Here is a 14,224-nt window from a genome sequence, read left to right on the forward strand (position 1 = left end):
TTGAAAATGTATATTATTCTGTATATTTATCAGGTTGTCATTTGGTGTTTTGAAATATTGTTTAATACTGTTTTTATTTTATATAATTGTTGTTTGCAAATGACCGGATTAAACAAATTTAATGCCACAAAACAAGGATGATACCCTTACCTTACCCTTGACGTTGCCTGACACTTCATCATTCACATCACAACCAAAGTTATTTTTTTAGATAACACAATGTAACGCGATTTGTGTTATGTTAGCAAGCGAATGATATTTAATTAATTGAACTAAAGTGGAACTAAACCAAAGCATAACGCGCTTAAAACGCAGAACTATATGAAATTTCAGTTAAATAATTTCATATTAACACATGATGTATGCTGCTACAGCGTAGCCTATTACATCAGCGCATTATTACGATTGATGTAAACGGAATCATCCTCCTGGTAGAAATGACAGCAGTGCTTTAAATGTTGATTATATATACGGCGACAGTGTTACTATTAGTTACCAGAAACGACGCGCAAAAGAGCGTCTCCCTCTAATACGCATTAAAGCAATCACACGTGCAGCGCCAGAACGAATAGTAAGAGTGGGCTAATAAAACACAAACGTAACGACACCGCACACACATTTGAAAAAAGAAAAAGATTTTACCATTGAGCTAAGTTTTTTTTACCTGCAGTCCAAGATCCAGCCACTTGTAGAATGAATAGTTCTAGAGGGTGACAAATGCTCCCTTTTAAGTGAAACGGGCGTGCCGGTGACACCACACGTTGGATTAGTGTGCCAAGCGATCATGTGAATTCTTGAACTCTGTCCCAAGCAGCCAAACCCAGTAGGAGTTACGCATGACAATAGATTGAAACGTAGGGCAATCCCTCATCTTAAAACTTTCATGACATGAAAAATTTGGCATGGTTACTGGGCTCAATCCTGACAGGAACACAGGCACAACGCTGAGACAAAGCAGTCAACTACAAGGGCACCCTTGTCACTTACACAGACTGCAGACACAAGGGAGACCTGTCTAACTTTCCAGCCAAACAGCAGTCACAGCTCCACAGCTCTGGTCTTGGAGTAAGCTCACAAAAAGTATAGCCGGGATGACTGAAAGCTCTTCACAAGTAAATGCACACGTTTCTGGGATACTGTACTTTAATGTGATAAAGAGGACAATAATTGTATGCTAGTGATTGATAATAGCAATAACGATCACTTCACAATTCCTTGGAAACCTAAACATCACACGGCATTAATACAGGGTTGGGGAAAAAAAGACAATGGAAGCGCTCTTAAGAGGGAGGAGAAAAAAAATGGGGGTTTACAGGGGAGACAGGCCCAACTGGTCTGCCTTTCGATCCAACAAGCAGCTCCTGTTCAACCACTGTGGAAAAAAACAACTCCATGGTCGTTAAACAGCGTATCAGTTCAGAATGTCACATTTAGATTATGTATCGTATGGAAAGGCGGGAAGGTATTTAACAAGACCACTATTAGCACTTCTGGGATTGGCTGTGTACACAATATCGAACAGATTGCAAAAGAAGTTAAACCAACAACTAGGTCTCAGCTGTCAGAGACCAGAATAAACACGAGTGAGTACAGCAGGTTTGACAGGTTGGTAAGATTTCATGGAATCTTTCATGCCATTTAGCTAAACATTTGGAAGGAAAATCACAGCAGAAATAACCAGTAATCTTTTAAATAGGCTATATATTAATTTTAGGGAGCTTTAAAGACAATTTGCAATAAAGCACCATGGATAATACTTTATGAAAATACAAGCATATATTTTCATGGTCAACTGCAATGCTACTTGTTCAATTCAAGTAGACAATTATTGTGGATTCTTCACACACAACCATATCAGCTACATGTACACCATTATCAAGATGGAAATAACTGAAGCTCTATGGTAACTATTAGCTTCTTCGGCCCATGGGCCTTGTTTTTAGATCAAGTGTTTAAGACCAAGTAAACTGACATTGCTTATGAAAACTGGGACTAAACAGAATCTGTTTAATCTACATCAGTTATTTCACCCAATAACTAAACCTAAGAATGAAAACTTGACCACATGGAAATCTTTAAATCGGTTAGATAAGGTGCGTTCGTACGTCTAATACAGCTTACACAAATGCACGCACACACACACAGAATGTCCTACAAAAAAAAGCTCACAACTCACTTCCACAGAACTGATCATTCTTTTAATATGACACAGTTTAAAAAAAATCAAGACAGTTGGCTAAAACCACTGCAGAATGGCATTTAAAAATGCGAGTGTGTTAAATCTATACAGTGTATTATTTACATTTCCCCAGCTGCGACTGCACTGTGCACATCCGCATGTGTGAGAGGGAGATCTCTGTTGCCTAGCAGGTTCACTGTCGACACAGATGTCACTACACCCGATCCCAGCCACATAATACTGCAAAAAAATCACAGGCATCTCACAAATTCAAAGTATCTTTGTTATGTTAAAGGAAAGCACAATGGAAGTGCTGACATAGAAAGTTACAAACTCAGAAAATCTTCAAGTTTTCAAAAATTGGGATGGCAGGTATGCCATCCCGCCAAGTTATGCCTTGGCGGGGGCATGCCCCATATAAGATATGTACAGTATGAGAAAGTCCGACCGCCGAGCACAGGCCTGAGGTTTGATTTCTGTTTGTGCGTGTTGTGTGTGTGTGTGTGTGGTCGTAGCGCTGGTGGAAGAGAGAACCAATCTAACAGCCACATTTCCCAAATCTACCCAATATCACCCTAACCCCCGACTCTCCCTGAAGCAGCTGCACCCCAGTGTATTTCATGAAAACCACCCCAGAGGAACCCTAGTCTGAGTAAAGAAGCTCATTCGTCATCATCATCATCATCACTGTCATCTTCGTCATCGTCATTCTCAACATCATCATCGTCATCTTCCTCCTCTCCATCGCCCTCCCTCTTCCTCTTCTCTCCCCGGCTGGTCTCTGGGGGGTGAAATAAGCACGTCACATTCTAGCACTCAGTTACCGTTCTGCATGATCACACCAGACTAAGTACATAGCTCAGGATGTAAGAGCGGTTGTCTGGCAGTCGGAGGGTTGCCGGTTCAATCCCCGCCCTGGGCGTGTCAAAGTGTCCCTGAGCAAGACACTTAACCCCTAACTGCTCTGGTGAATGAGAGGCATCAATTGTAAAGCGCTTTGGATAAAAGCGCTATATAAATGCAGTCCATTTACCATCCATTTACCATTACACCCAATGCACAAAGGCTGTCCGCGAACATGAAGCGAAAGGAACCACAAACCTTCCTCTTCGTCGCTGTCTTCCTCTTCATCATCATCCTGAAAAGACCACGGAAAGATTACTTCTGGTTAGTTCTCTGCGCACCAATCGAACCAATTCCAGAAAATAAATATTCTAAAAGCGTTTGGTCTGGTGTCAGGTCCTTCCGCAGAATCTCAAGAAGAAAAATCAATTAAACTGGTTAAATTGGATGGTAGCTTCCATTTATAGTCCAGCAGCAGAACCATATAACTACGCAGCTGCAGTTTTCAAGGAAATGGAGTAGGTTGCCGGCTAGCTATCCATGACAGAAAACATACTGTGAGAGTACTTTAACTCAAGATCAAGTGAAATTTTAATATCAAGTTACGTGAGTGACGGCGAACCTAGCATAAAACAGGATTGCTTTTATGAATGTGGGATACCCAGCGGGCTAGCTAGCTAATTAGCAAACTATTTAACATGCAAATAGATGCTTGCCATTTTAGAAAACTAGCCTAAATAGTAAGAGTTCTACACAGTGAAAGGTCTTGTTGGTTAAATATCGTGTCAAGAAACAGGTGGATCTTGATCCTCAGTTTGAAAATGAATGTTACTTTAGTCATCACTGCTACTGCACATCATAAAACACCGTTCACAAAAACTGGATGACTAGCTTGCTCAACTGTCAACTTTGTTTACAAAAATGACACTATGGGCCGCTGCCAAGCAACTGCCACCATGATCACCTGTTGCGCAACAAGGAGTAGTAACGGCTGTGAACTACAATCGCATAGTTCAGGCAAGTGGTTCAAAACTAAAAACATTGTCTCTTGACTACATTGGCATATTTTGATCACAAGACACACACACACACACACACACACACACACATATATATAATTTATGCAAGCAAATAAACGTATAAGGAAGTGTTTATTTAAGTGTGGTTTATCAATAGTGTCGTTGTTAAATAGCTGTTGGGGTGATTCTCATTAAATCAATGTTATTTGGCTAACAATGCTAATGCTTAACAGACACTGAGCTACGCGTACTCAAGGCAGGAGGGCTTGAGCCCGACACGTCCCCAAACTTGACATAATTTGTGGCGAATGGCTTAGCAGACCTGGGTCTAAAAATGCTAACTATCCCTTTGAATGACACAATGAGGCACTGTTCCGATCGTCCGCTTACATCATCGCCAGCTTCAACATCATTGTCGTCATCGTCCTCATCATCGTCGTCATCGTCATCATCATTCTCTTCCACATCCAGGTCTCCATCCTCATCCTCACTCAGCCCATCTTCTGCGGGAGCACAAACCAACACCAACCGAATGATGCACAGACTGATGAACATCGTCTTCACTGCATCTTCTGATCTACAGTACAAATGCTTTTCAAATTCATTTTTTGTGCTCCTAACTGGGTGCGACTGAACTAGGCTAATTTGACATCCTGTGAGTCAGACTCAGGAAGTCAAAAGCATTGCTGTTATGCTAATGACAAAGTGTTCTGCCAATATGTGGCTCATGAATTCAGTTAGCCTCACTGGCCCAGCTCATAACCCTATGAGCCATAGCAGGTGGCCGCTCCAGTGTGCGATAAGGCTACCCGAGGCTGCTATTCGGCAAACATGACCGCACATGATTTTGACACGGCCTACAACGACAGCAGAATGTAAAGCCATGCCGCTCTCACCGTCCTCATCAAGCTCGTCGTCCAGGCAGTCCGGGTCTGAATCCAAGGCCTCCTCGTCGTCGGCGTCGAAGCCGTCCAGGTAGGTGATCTGAGGCAAGAGCTCCAGCACGCTGTCCCTGTAGTCCAGCAGCATGGTCACCTCGCAGTTAAACAGGTCCACACTGCTCAGCGCAGCCAGCTTCTTCTGCAGGGGGAGGCATCACAGGTAAGAGGCTAAGGCTAGCTCAGGGGACATATACCATTTGGGCCTATGTATAGATCCATGTACAGTCCTTTACTTTTACATATTATGATTGACATGGTGTAGTGATGTTGGCAGACCGTTTCAAAACGTGAGTTACCTAAATGAAAACATAGGCGAGAACTCCGGTCGGAAGCGGCGGAAACTGAGCAGGCTCGACCAATCACAGTGGCGCGGTGCGCAGGAAAAGGGAACCCACAGGAAACCACCACGTGGGTACTGCCTGTCCTGCATATGTGGCAGCTACGCCTTTACTCATTAAAACGCGAAGCTGCTCCTCCATAATGGACAAAAGTGGGCTACTAATCAGCACAATTGCGTATTCTGGCCAGGGACCATCACGGCAGCCCAACTGCACCCGATGAAAGTACATGCAATCCGCAAGACACGTACCAACTCACTCAAATACTTATGCACACGGTCTCTCTCCCTCTCGTACACACACATATGCGCACACGCACAGGGAGAAACATTACCAGGGGATCCAGGGTGCTGAGGTCTTTGATCTTGTTTCCACTTAGATTGAGGTGCGTGAGGGAAGGTGCCCGCTCAGCGAGGGCCTCCAGCCCCCCCGAGATCCGATTGTCACTCAGCTCCAGCTGTGAAAGATTTCAGAAAAAAAAATACAAAAGGACAAATGAAGGTGTCAAAAACAATTATTCATCTACACCACAGCAAAACATTAACCAGACCAGAACAGACGACATGTTGAAGGGACTTGGAGAATGCAAAAGTTGGTTTCAAGACAAGCATGCATAAAATATTCTTCTCAAAATATCACAATCCACATTTAAAAGCTATGTTCACTACCCATGTCACATGTTGCTTCAGCATAGCCTAAACAACCAATAATCACATATTAGTTTAGTTTCCCTCTCTAAAGTCTAGGAAATTTCAATTTTCCTCTCTATTATTCTGCAACCACGACTTCACAGCAGCAAAAAAAAGATGAACAATGTGGAATTGGACGGGTTAGCCTACAGTTATTGTAAGATTATTCATTTTTATTGGTGTAATTTACAGAAATTGTACACCACAAATTCCACGTAATACACACATCAGTAAACACACGCACATATTTACTGGCTGTTTTATTTACCTTCCGGAGTTTGGGGAGTTTTGGCAGGTTATCAAGGGAAACCAGATTGACATTGATCATACTGAGGAATTCCAAGTTCAGAAATTCAGACGAAAGACCCATAATCTTGCCATCATCAGAACGGCAATTATCCAGAACCAGTTCTTTGACCTGAAAAATAAGTGGAGCGAATCAATTTTCGTTACTAGCATGCTTTATTGGCGTCATGCGCGTGAGGTCTCTACGAGCCAGTGCTGCCCCCATCCGGGCAATGAGAGGCGCTTTTAGGGCAGACTGCTCCTATTTGCAGAGTTTTTGTTTTAACTTCTATTCTTATACAGTTCAGCGGTAAACTCGGACTTATAATCGCCTCTCATGGTATTTAGACGCACAATTTTAAGTTCTGAGTCATGTGCATTAACCACTGTTCCACAGTAGCCTACCTAAATTGCAGGCTTCAGTCTGGTGTGCTTAATGGCTTGCATGAACTAGGCATTATGAAGTCTACAAACAAACTTGCTGTTCGGTGTTAGCGTTTTATGCAGTGTAACAATAAAAATGAACCACCAACAGAAGATGCTGTAGCTAGTAGGTTACGTGGTGCAATCGTGAACAGGAATGTGCGCTATTGGCTAAGTTGCCAGTTACTTATTTATTGCAAGAGATTCAAAACAAGACCACATAACAGACGACACAATATATCACAATTCCTGGAAATGTAATTCCTATAACACGTTTTTTTTTGTTGAAAAAGTAACATAGCCCACCTAGCTAGCACTGACTCACACTGCTCTGCCGACCATGTGCGGAAAGTGTGCTGCTCTACCCAATGAGGTTACTCAGCGCTTGCCTAGAAAAGCCGCGCCATAACGTAATTCAAAGATAGAAAAACAGCAAGCCAGTAAAAAATATTGTTTCTTTTAACATATAGAACTACAAGTAGAAATTGTTGCTACAACGCTGGCAATTTTAAAAGGTTTTACTGACTTTACCTCTGCCGGCTTCCTGTTCCGAAGCTCTAAGTTAATTCTTTTCTCCATGTCCATCTTGTTCGGTGGCTACCTTGCTAGCACTTACAGAGCGTACTTACAGAAGCGGTAGCTAGCGGTAAGTATCGGACTGCAGTCTCAAACAGTGGAAAAGGGTGAAAAACAATGCTTCGTTATTCAAGTTTTCTAAAACGATATCAAACCAATTACACGATGATAGCAATAGCCTCACAGACTCACGCTCCGTGTGTGCAGCCTAACAGCAACACTAGTAACCACTCCGCTAACGTTAGCTACTTAGCTATTCCAGGCGCCAAGCGGAGAAGACAAAAAAAGTACTTCAAGTTGGATGCACAATTTGCGCACGACTGCCCTCTTTGGTTAGTAGTGTGTAGTACAACAAGCACCGTGGGACGGAAGTTTGGCCATTTCGGACAAGCGACCCAGATACAGAAAATGAACAGTCTTCTGCGCTATTTTCTAATACATGTACGCTATGATTCATACCCGTTACTTTCGATCGCAGATATGTGACAGAAAAGTTTGTAGCTAATTTTATTACAATTAGATGAGAAATAATGTGATCTTAATTATATGTTTTTCCATTTTAAATGTTTTTTTTTCTTTCACCTAGCCACACAGTCGAACACCTATTACGATGGACGTCAATGCTACGTCTTTTCAATAAAAAAAAAACACGTTTTGCATTTTTATATGTGCGTTTGTTTTGTTTTTTTGCTTACTTTGTCACCAAAATATCACATTAATTCATCGACGGTGTTTTTGTTTTTATGGGAGCGCTTTATTGTCAACTTGGATAACCCCAGCTACAGTTCAACAAAAATAACGCTAAGTGGACTGGAGAATTTGTTGTACCTGTACTTCACAAACTTCGGGCGGCGGTGGGCATTCAGGAAGGAAGATACTCCCCCCTGTAGGGAGCTGGCCAGTATTGTTCAGAATTGTTGTTGGCCACTTGAAAGCGCGCTTCTCAAAACCAAAAGAAACACTCGCTATAACGTTGTCTCTAAAAATCACTCAACACTTTTTTTTATGAAATCAAAACTACTGAGAGTTAATTATAAGTTCTTGGCTCTTATATCTTAGCTGTAACCATGTTTTTGACCTTAGAAATTTTGTGGGTTATTACAAAAACAAAGACAATACCACGCTGGAATTGAACTGATCTACAAAAAATTATGTACGCGATCAAAAGTTAACGCTATGTCTCAGTTCTATCTTTTCCCTTCCATAGGTTGAATCCCTTATATCTGTTCCACTATTGGAAAATAAGAAGAATAAATAATTAAAAACTGCTATGATGAATATTAATTTTTCTTATTTTATTTCCTTCCTGACTGTTGTTCTGTATTCCTGAATGTTGTTCTCTTTCAATAATGCATAAAAGTCTCAAGGGTGTATTAACAGTCACTGGTTTATAAAAGTTGGTTAGTAAAAGATGAGAAAATCAGCCACGGCAACTACAAATAAATTACACATGCATAGAAGCTGAGTGGATCCATAAAACAAAAAGGATGGTTATAGTATATCATCTTTGTTATGAATACGTTTCTTGTAGATCCGGAAAAGAGAGCTATCCTGAATCATCTGTCAATCAGTTAGTACACTGGCTCCAACTAATGACTCAATGAATGTATGCTTTTTCTTTAAGCCACTGTTTGTTAAATATAACCAAACATATTAAATAATAAGGAGTGGCTAAATCATACATTAAAACTGCATATACTGGGGCTGTTTATCCAAAGGGTTGTCCAGGCGAACAAACCCACAGAGGGGCAGTATTGCAGTACTCATAATGGCCCTCATTCACAAAACTTTTCTTAAATTATTCTTACTTTTGAAAATGTTCTCACAAAAAAATAATTAAAAAAACATTACGTGATTCATGACACATGTGCAGACCTTTGTTTTTGTACATACCCCAGGTGTATTAGATGATGAATGCTGACTGTTTGTAAATTTAATGCACACTCGTGTTCATGTGATTAGCATAAGGAAATAGCCATGAACAAATACAGATAAGAAAAAAATGATGAATGCCGAAATTTGCCTGGAAAAGTTACACATTTTACAATAAAATGTGATCGTACACATTTTGTGAATGAGGCCCAATGTTTTTATTATCAGCAGCAAGTGCACAGAGTGGAGCAAAAAGGACATAGATCAGGCAACATCCAAGCAGAGCAAACAAAAGGGTGAGAGTCCATTTGCCAGCTTCACCATATAGTAGAAAATACAAAAATAGGACACCCAAAAGGCTTAAGGTCTATAAAGTACCTGCATGTACATTTCAGAGTGGAGAAATATTTTTGTTTTGAGCCAGAAAACATGAGTTCTTACAGGTGATATTCTTAAGCTGATCTGTCTTCCATACAGTACCAAGAGGCAGTAATTCTACATCTGAGCCATAATTTCAGGGCTTTGAATTTAAAAGTTAGTAGAAATACTGGAAATGAAATGTGGTAGATCTATGTGATTTATATAAGTATGGAATCTAATCATTTATTCATCTTCCCATATCTCTTTAAACCCTATTTTCTTATGAATCAACAGTATAAAATAAGTTTGTTTCAAAGGGGCAAGTACAAAGTATTGGCATTTTAACATGACATTAAAATCTTGAAGTTCCTTTGACCCTAACTAATAAGAGGAACCTGTGGTAATCTCTGAAACCTCTTGGTTTATTGCTCTCTTGATGAGAGTCTGATTCCACATAGATTGCTGAAAAATATCCCCAAAGACAAGGGGTAAACTTAATGTGCTACTATCGTTGGCATTCAACGACATGATTGCTTGGGGGAAGTCCACGGGTGTTAAATTAATCATAGAAAACTCCACTGAATAACACCCTCCCTCACTGGATAATTCTGTGGCTAGAAATATGCTGCACCGTCAGCTTCCAGCTATCATCACCACTAAAGTGCAGTCTGAAATTCCATACCAGACCATAAGGCACAGACACATGCTGCAATGTGAAGCACCTCTGCTGGTAGTCCTTGTGTTAAGTAATTAAACACAATTGCTTGTAGTATTACATTAATATTGTTTGTCCAATTAAAATAGGAAAGTACAAAAGGAAATTGATGCTAAGCAGCCCAGCATTGCCTAAATTCTATTTTTGCTTGCAAGGCATACAAAAACTGACAACAGAAGATTCAAGGACTGTACAATCATGTGGTTTTCAGCTTGGTAGGAAATATCTCTTAGAGCAGTGTCTCTTGACCTCAGGACCCACTTTGTATGCTGGTATTTGTCAAAGCCAATCTCTTGATTAATTAAGGTTGTTGTCAATATGTTTAAGTTATACCATAATAGTGTGGTTAAATCTATTTTAACATAATGCAGATTTGGCTTGTTCACATTTGCTGATATTATACACCGTTCGTTTTGCACAGAAGTTTTCAGGTTTCCACACTCTCAGCAAATGGGAACCAACTGATTTCACTTGTCAGTTTGCAATTAAATCAATTAAAATGGAACCTCTTTCAATTAGAGTCATTTGCCATATAGTAAACACAGCACAGTAAATGAAAGCATAAGTTAGTCTGAACAACTGAAATTCCTGGAATGTGATCATGTGAACATACACCATTTATTTTTTAGGGCATCATAGCTATTCTGGCATAATCTGGCTTTAAGCAGGTAAATAACTTGTCAGTAGACTGTAAAAGTACTAATTAAGAACATTTAACAGCTCATTACAATACACAGTTTGCATTATAGTTGAAACAAAAACCAGTATAAACAGCATAGGCCCCAGGACTGGAGCTGAGAAACACTACTTTAGTGCAGGGAACCCCTGGGTACTCTGGTTTTTGTAACAGCCAATCTCTTGCTCAATTAAGGTTGCAAAATATTTCCTAAATTATCGTCCAATTATGTTACATGTTATAATTAATAATTAATACAACTAAATATACTTTATTCAACAATATTTTTCATGTTTCATTTTTGGAAAATGACTCCAGTTTAATATTTTGCCAGTCTTATTTGTTAACTGACACAAGCCACAACTAAACTTTCGTTTCCCCCCCAACCCCCCCGCCGACCCCTCCCCCAAATCCTCAAAGTTTTGACATTTTGAAGAGGTGCCAGCAGTGACCACTCCACTAGGTCACAGGTTGCCCCGGAGACTGTTCTGCATTACCATCCAGACTGCTGACTCCAAAGTCTGGTTCCAATTGGTCTTCTTTGCACTGTTCATCAGTCATGCAGCTTGTCTTCAGGGGAAGTCCTTCAACACTCTCTGGAAGACCTCAAAAGACAGCACAGGGTAATGCCATAAACTCTGCAGATTCACCAGTTTCTAGTTCCAGTGTTTTTTCTGGTGCTACACTACAGTACAGAACATCCACTGCCACCGTATTTTACTCAGTAACCCCCCTTCACAAATATTGATACAATGCCTCAAATTGGAATGTTTCCACTAAGTTAAACAGTAGGGAGACAGACCATGCAATGTTAAGGATTTGAGTATTGAGTGTAAACAACTTTCGTAATGCATCCTCTAAATCGGGTTTTTAATTTTTATTTAAACCTTTTCTAAACTGGGGACCTCTACCCAGGCTCAAAGGCATCCAGTAGACCCCCACTATACTGTAAGATAAAAAAAAAATGTTTTATTTTTAAAAAAGCTTCTATATTTTGAAATATTTTCCCAAACCTATATATAGTCATTGCATATCAAGTCAGGCCAGGGACCCCCAACAGTACCTTCAAGGAGCCCCAGTTGAAAACCCAGGCTCTAAATCACAATGGTATTCAATCATAACCACAGTCATTGATGTCATTCTTCACCTTGATGCCTGTAGCTTGAGGAGATCTTGGCTGAGTTCATCTTTTTTCTGGGTGTCCATGGGAAACACTTTTGCATCAAGGGCAGGTTGTGACTGTTATCAATACATTCTGTGAAAAGAAGAGCAAGTTATAAATGCCAGTCATATTTTGACAGAAATAATGTCAGTTTTTACTGTGAGTTTTATTGTCCAGGATTTTTAATGTTTTCATTATGAACTGAATTAAGGCTGTGAACTAGCCTAGTCTAGATAAACAAAACGGACTGAATTGTTTTAGGTTTAAACTTAGTGACCCATAAAATTATTTTCAGGAACATCCAGTGGGAGAGAGACCAATGTTAGCGTTAATCAAAAACAGACTCTAACGCTTTCAATTTCACCTCAAAAAAGAACTCAGTGGCGTCTACTTAGTTGCACAGTAGCCTACATATCTTTCACTCGGAAGAGCATCCATTTCACGTTGGATCACATCAGGATCGACACATTCCTTAACGCAGAACTGCAGAAAAAATATAACGATGATAAATGTAGTTTTCGTTTTTTGGATGGAGAATAATAAAAAATAGCAGCTAGATTTAGCCAATACTCACCTGAATTAAGCGATGTTTGGAGAGTTCTGCAAGCATTCTTCTTTATTGTAACATTTCTGTTCGCCTTGTTCGGCACGAACTGTCCAACCCATATTGACTCCGTAGGATGTTTTTTGAATACAGAGCGCATCAGGGACTCCAACATAACTACTGACAGTTCGCTTTCTTCGTTTTCGACAGTAGTGCGCACCAAGCCAAGCAGAGCAGGTCGGATACTGGCTAGTTTTGTGCGAGCTCTCACATCTTTCAATATTTCTTTTAAACACGCATGGTTTTCGCAGCAATTTACAAATTCGCGCTTGAAAATAAATATTATCATTTGAGAATCAATGGTGGCTTGCGCAGGTTTTAGCCTTGCATCAGTTTGTATGTGATGCACGTTTTGTCCTGGCACTTCTCTGTTCTCTGCTGTCTGAACTTGCACTGAATTCTCACTGGAGTCGCAGCAGGTTTTCATGTCGCGTGCTGCAATGTTCCCTTTTTTCCCATTGCACTTATTATATTCCGTGGGTTTCTCTTTGCTTGTGGCGGCTCTGCTTCGGCGTAGAGGAATCGTGTCATAGAACAAGTCTTTTACAAGTTCCTCGAAAACATTTAGTTGGTTTACGTCTTCTGGTTGGAAGACGCTGCTCACGAGATGAATTCTCTCCTTGCCCCCCATCTCGGCAACAGTTTGCCGAAACGCATCTTCTACCGAAGACTTCTCGTCCCTAAGATTCTGAATCTGTAAGTCCATTTCAGGTCGACCCCAGGAGTTTACGGTTATGATATCGAGGACGCCCGTTTACTGTGAAAGCAGCTGGACATAACTGGTGAATAGGCTACTCGTATGTTTGAAAAGTTTCTGGGGGTGGAGTGTGTAGCAAGCGAATGCAATTCACAAAGGCGGGCCTTTCTCTGGTTGGATTTTCTTAAGCAAACAAAGCTCGATACAAAGTTCATATTTTGTAATCGACAGAAAGCTACATTGATTAGTAAATAATTTTGCAAGATGAAAGCAGGCAATACAAGTTAACAGAATTGACACCATTAAGGACTGTAACCACAAACCACACACACACGTCCCATAATGTTCACTCAGTTAATTAATTGGCTGATAAAAAAATACGTCGCCGCGCATTTTATTTAATTGAATTGGTAATGTCAGAGGAACTCATTTTTAAAAAGGGTTTTGTGACAAATAGACTGACTTCAGTGTCCGTGTCCCTGTAGAAGATCTCCTGACAGCCTTGTGTGTAGTGTTCTCTCTCCTTTGCTCCAAGCAGTTAAACAAGCTCTTACACAGTCAATGTATACGACAGACTAACAGGCGATTAAAATAAAGACAACAATCAGAGGAACTGAGAACATTGAAATTGTAGGACGTACGGATACACACATGGACACATAAACAAACCAGTTTTTACGTGTTCATAGACAACAGCAGAGAAAAGAGAATGATAGTAAATTGCATGGCACCACCGTGTGTTAGATAGATAGAGAGGTCGCATTTGTTTGATCTCTGGTCAACATTTCATCCTTTCGTCATAATGACCTCTGAAGTGCAACTGGCCACTTTGTTCCTGTTGAACG

General features: G+C 40.4%; 2 protein-coding genes across 3 annotated transcripts; both read right to left on the minus strand.

Moving 5' to 3' along the window:
- Nucleotides 1–2,176: 2,176 nt before the first annotated feature.
- LOC135256793 (acidic leucine-rich nuclear phosphoprotein 32 family member B-like) lies at nt 2,177–7,611 on the minus strand. The gene is made up of 7 exons (XM_064338935.1): nt 7,249–7,611; nt 6,278–6,427; nt 5,655–5,777; nt 4,938–5,121; nt 4,432–4,544; nt 3,281–3,317; nt 2,177–2,960 (listed from the first exon to the last, which is right to left on the minus strand). Exons 1-7 carry the CDS (start codon nt 7,300–7,302, stop codon nt 2,842–2,844), a joined length of 780 nt encoding a protein of 259 aa, XP_064195005.1. The 5' UTR covers nt 7,303–7,611; the 3' UTR covers nt 2,177–2,841.
- Nucleotides 7,612–10,839: 3,228 nt separating this feature from the next.
- Nucleotides 10,840–14,009, minus strand: LOC135256792 (uncharacterized protein C2orf72 homolog). Of its 2 annotated transcripts, none has more exons than XM_064338934.1 (3): nt 12,653–14,009; nt 12,064–12,171; nt 10,840–11,512 (listed from the first exon to the last, which is right to left on the minus strand). In XM_064338934.1, exons 1-3 carry the CDS (start codon nt 13,386–13,388, stop codon nt 11,376–11,378), a joined length of 981 nt encoding a protein of 326 aa, XP_064195004.1. In that variant the 5' UTR covers nt 13,389–14,009; the 3' UTR covers nt 10,840–11,375. The 2 variants fall into 2 exon arrangements, with proteins under 2 accessions (XP_064195004.1, XP_064195003.1); XM_064338933.1 differs by having other exon boundaries at nt 10,840–11,521; nt 12,653–14,002.
- Between the last annotated feature and the right edge of the window lie 215 nt (nt 14,010–14,224).

The sequence above is a fragment of the Anguilla rostrata genome, chromosome 6 (assembly GCF_018555375.3).
Source record: "Anguilla rostrata isolate EN2019 chromosome 6, ASM1855537v3, whole genome shotgun sequence".
Classification (NCBI taxonomy): domain Eukaryota; kingdom Metazoa; phylum Chordata; class Actinopteri; order Anguilliformes; family Anguillidae; genus Anguilla; species Anguilla rostrata.

Coding starts and splice junctions, on each gene's coding strand:
- LOC135256792 (XM_064338933.1), bottom strand. CDS start 13,388: ATGGACTTACAGATTCAGAATCTTAGGGACGAGAAGTCTTCGGTAGAA. Junction 12,172..12,652: donor CCAAACATCGCTTAATTCAG/GTGAGTATTGGC, acceptor TTCTTTTCACAG/AATGTATTGATAACAGTCAC. Junction 11,522..12,063: donor CTCAAGCTACAGGCATCAAG/GTGAAGAATGAC, acceptor CTGTCTTTTGAG/GTCTTCCAGAGAGTGTTGAA.
- LOC135256793 (XM_064338935.1), bottom strand. CDS start 7,302: ATGGACATGGAGAAAAGAATTAACTTAGAGCTTCGGAACAGGAAGCCG. Junction 5,778..6,277: donor AACTCCCCAAACTCCGGAAG/GTAAATAAAACA, acceptor AATCTTTCACAG/CTGGAGCTGAGTGACAATCG. Junction 2,961..3,280: donor AGACAGCGACGAAGAGGAAG/GTTTGTGGTTCC, acceptor TTCACCCCCCAG/AGACCAGCCGGGGAGAGAAG.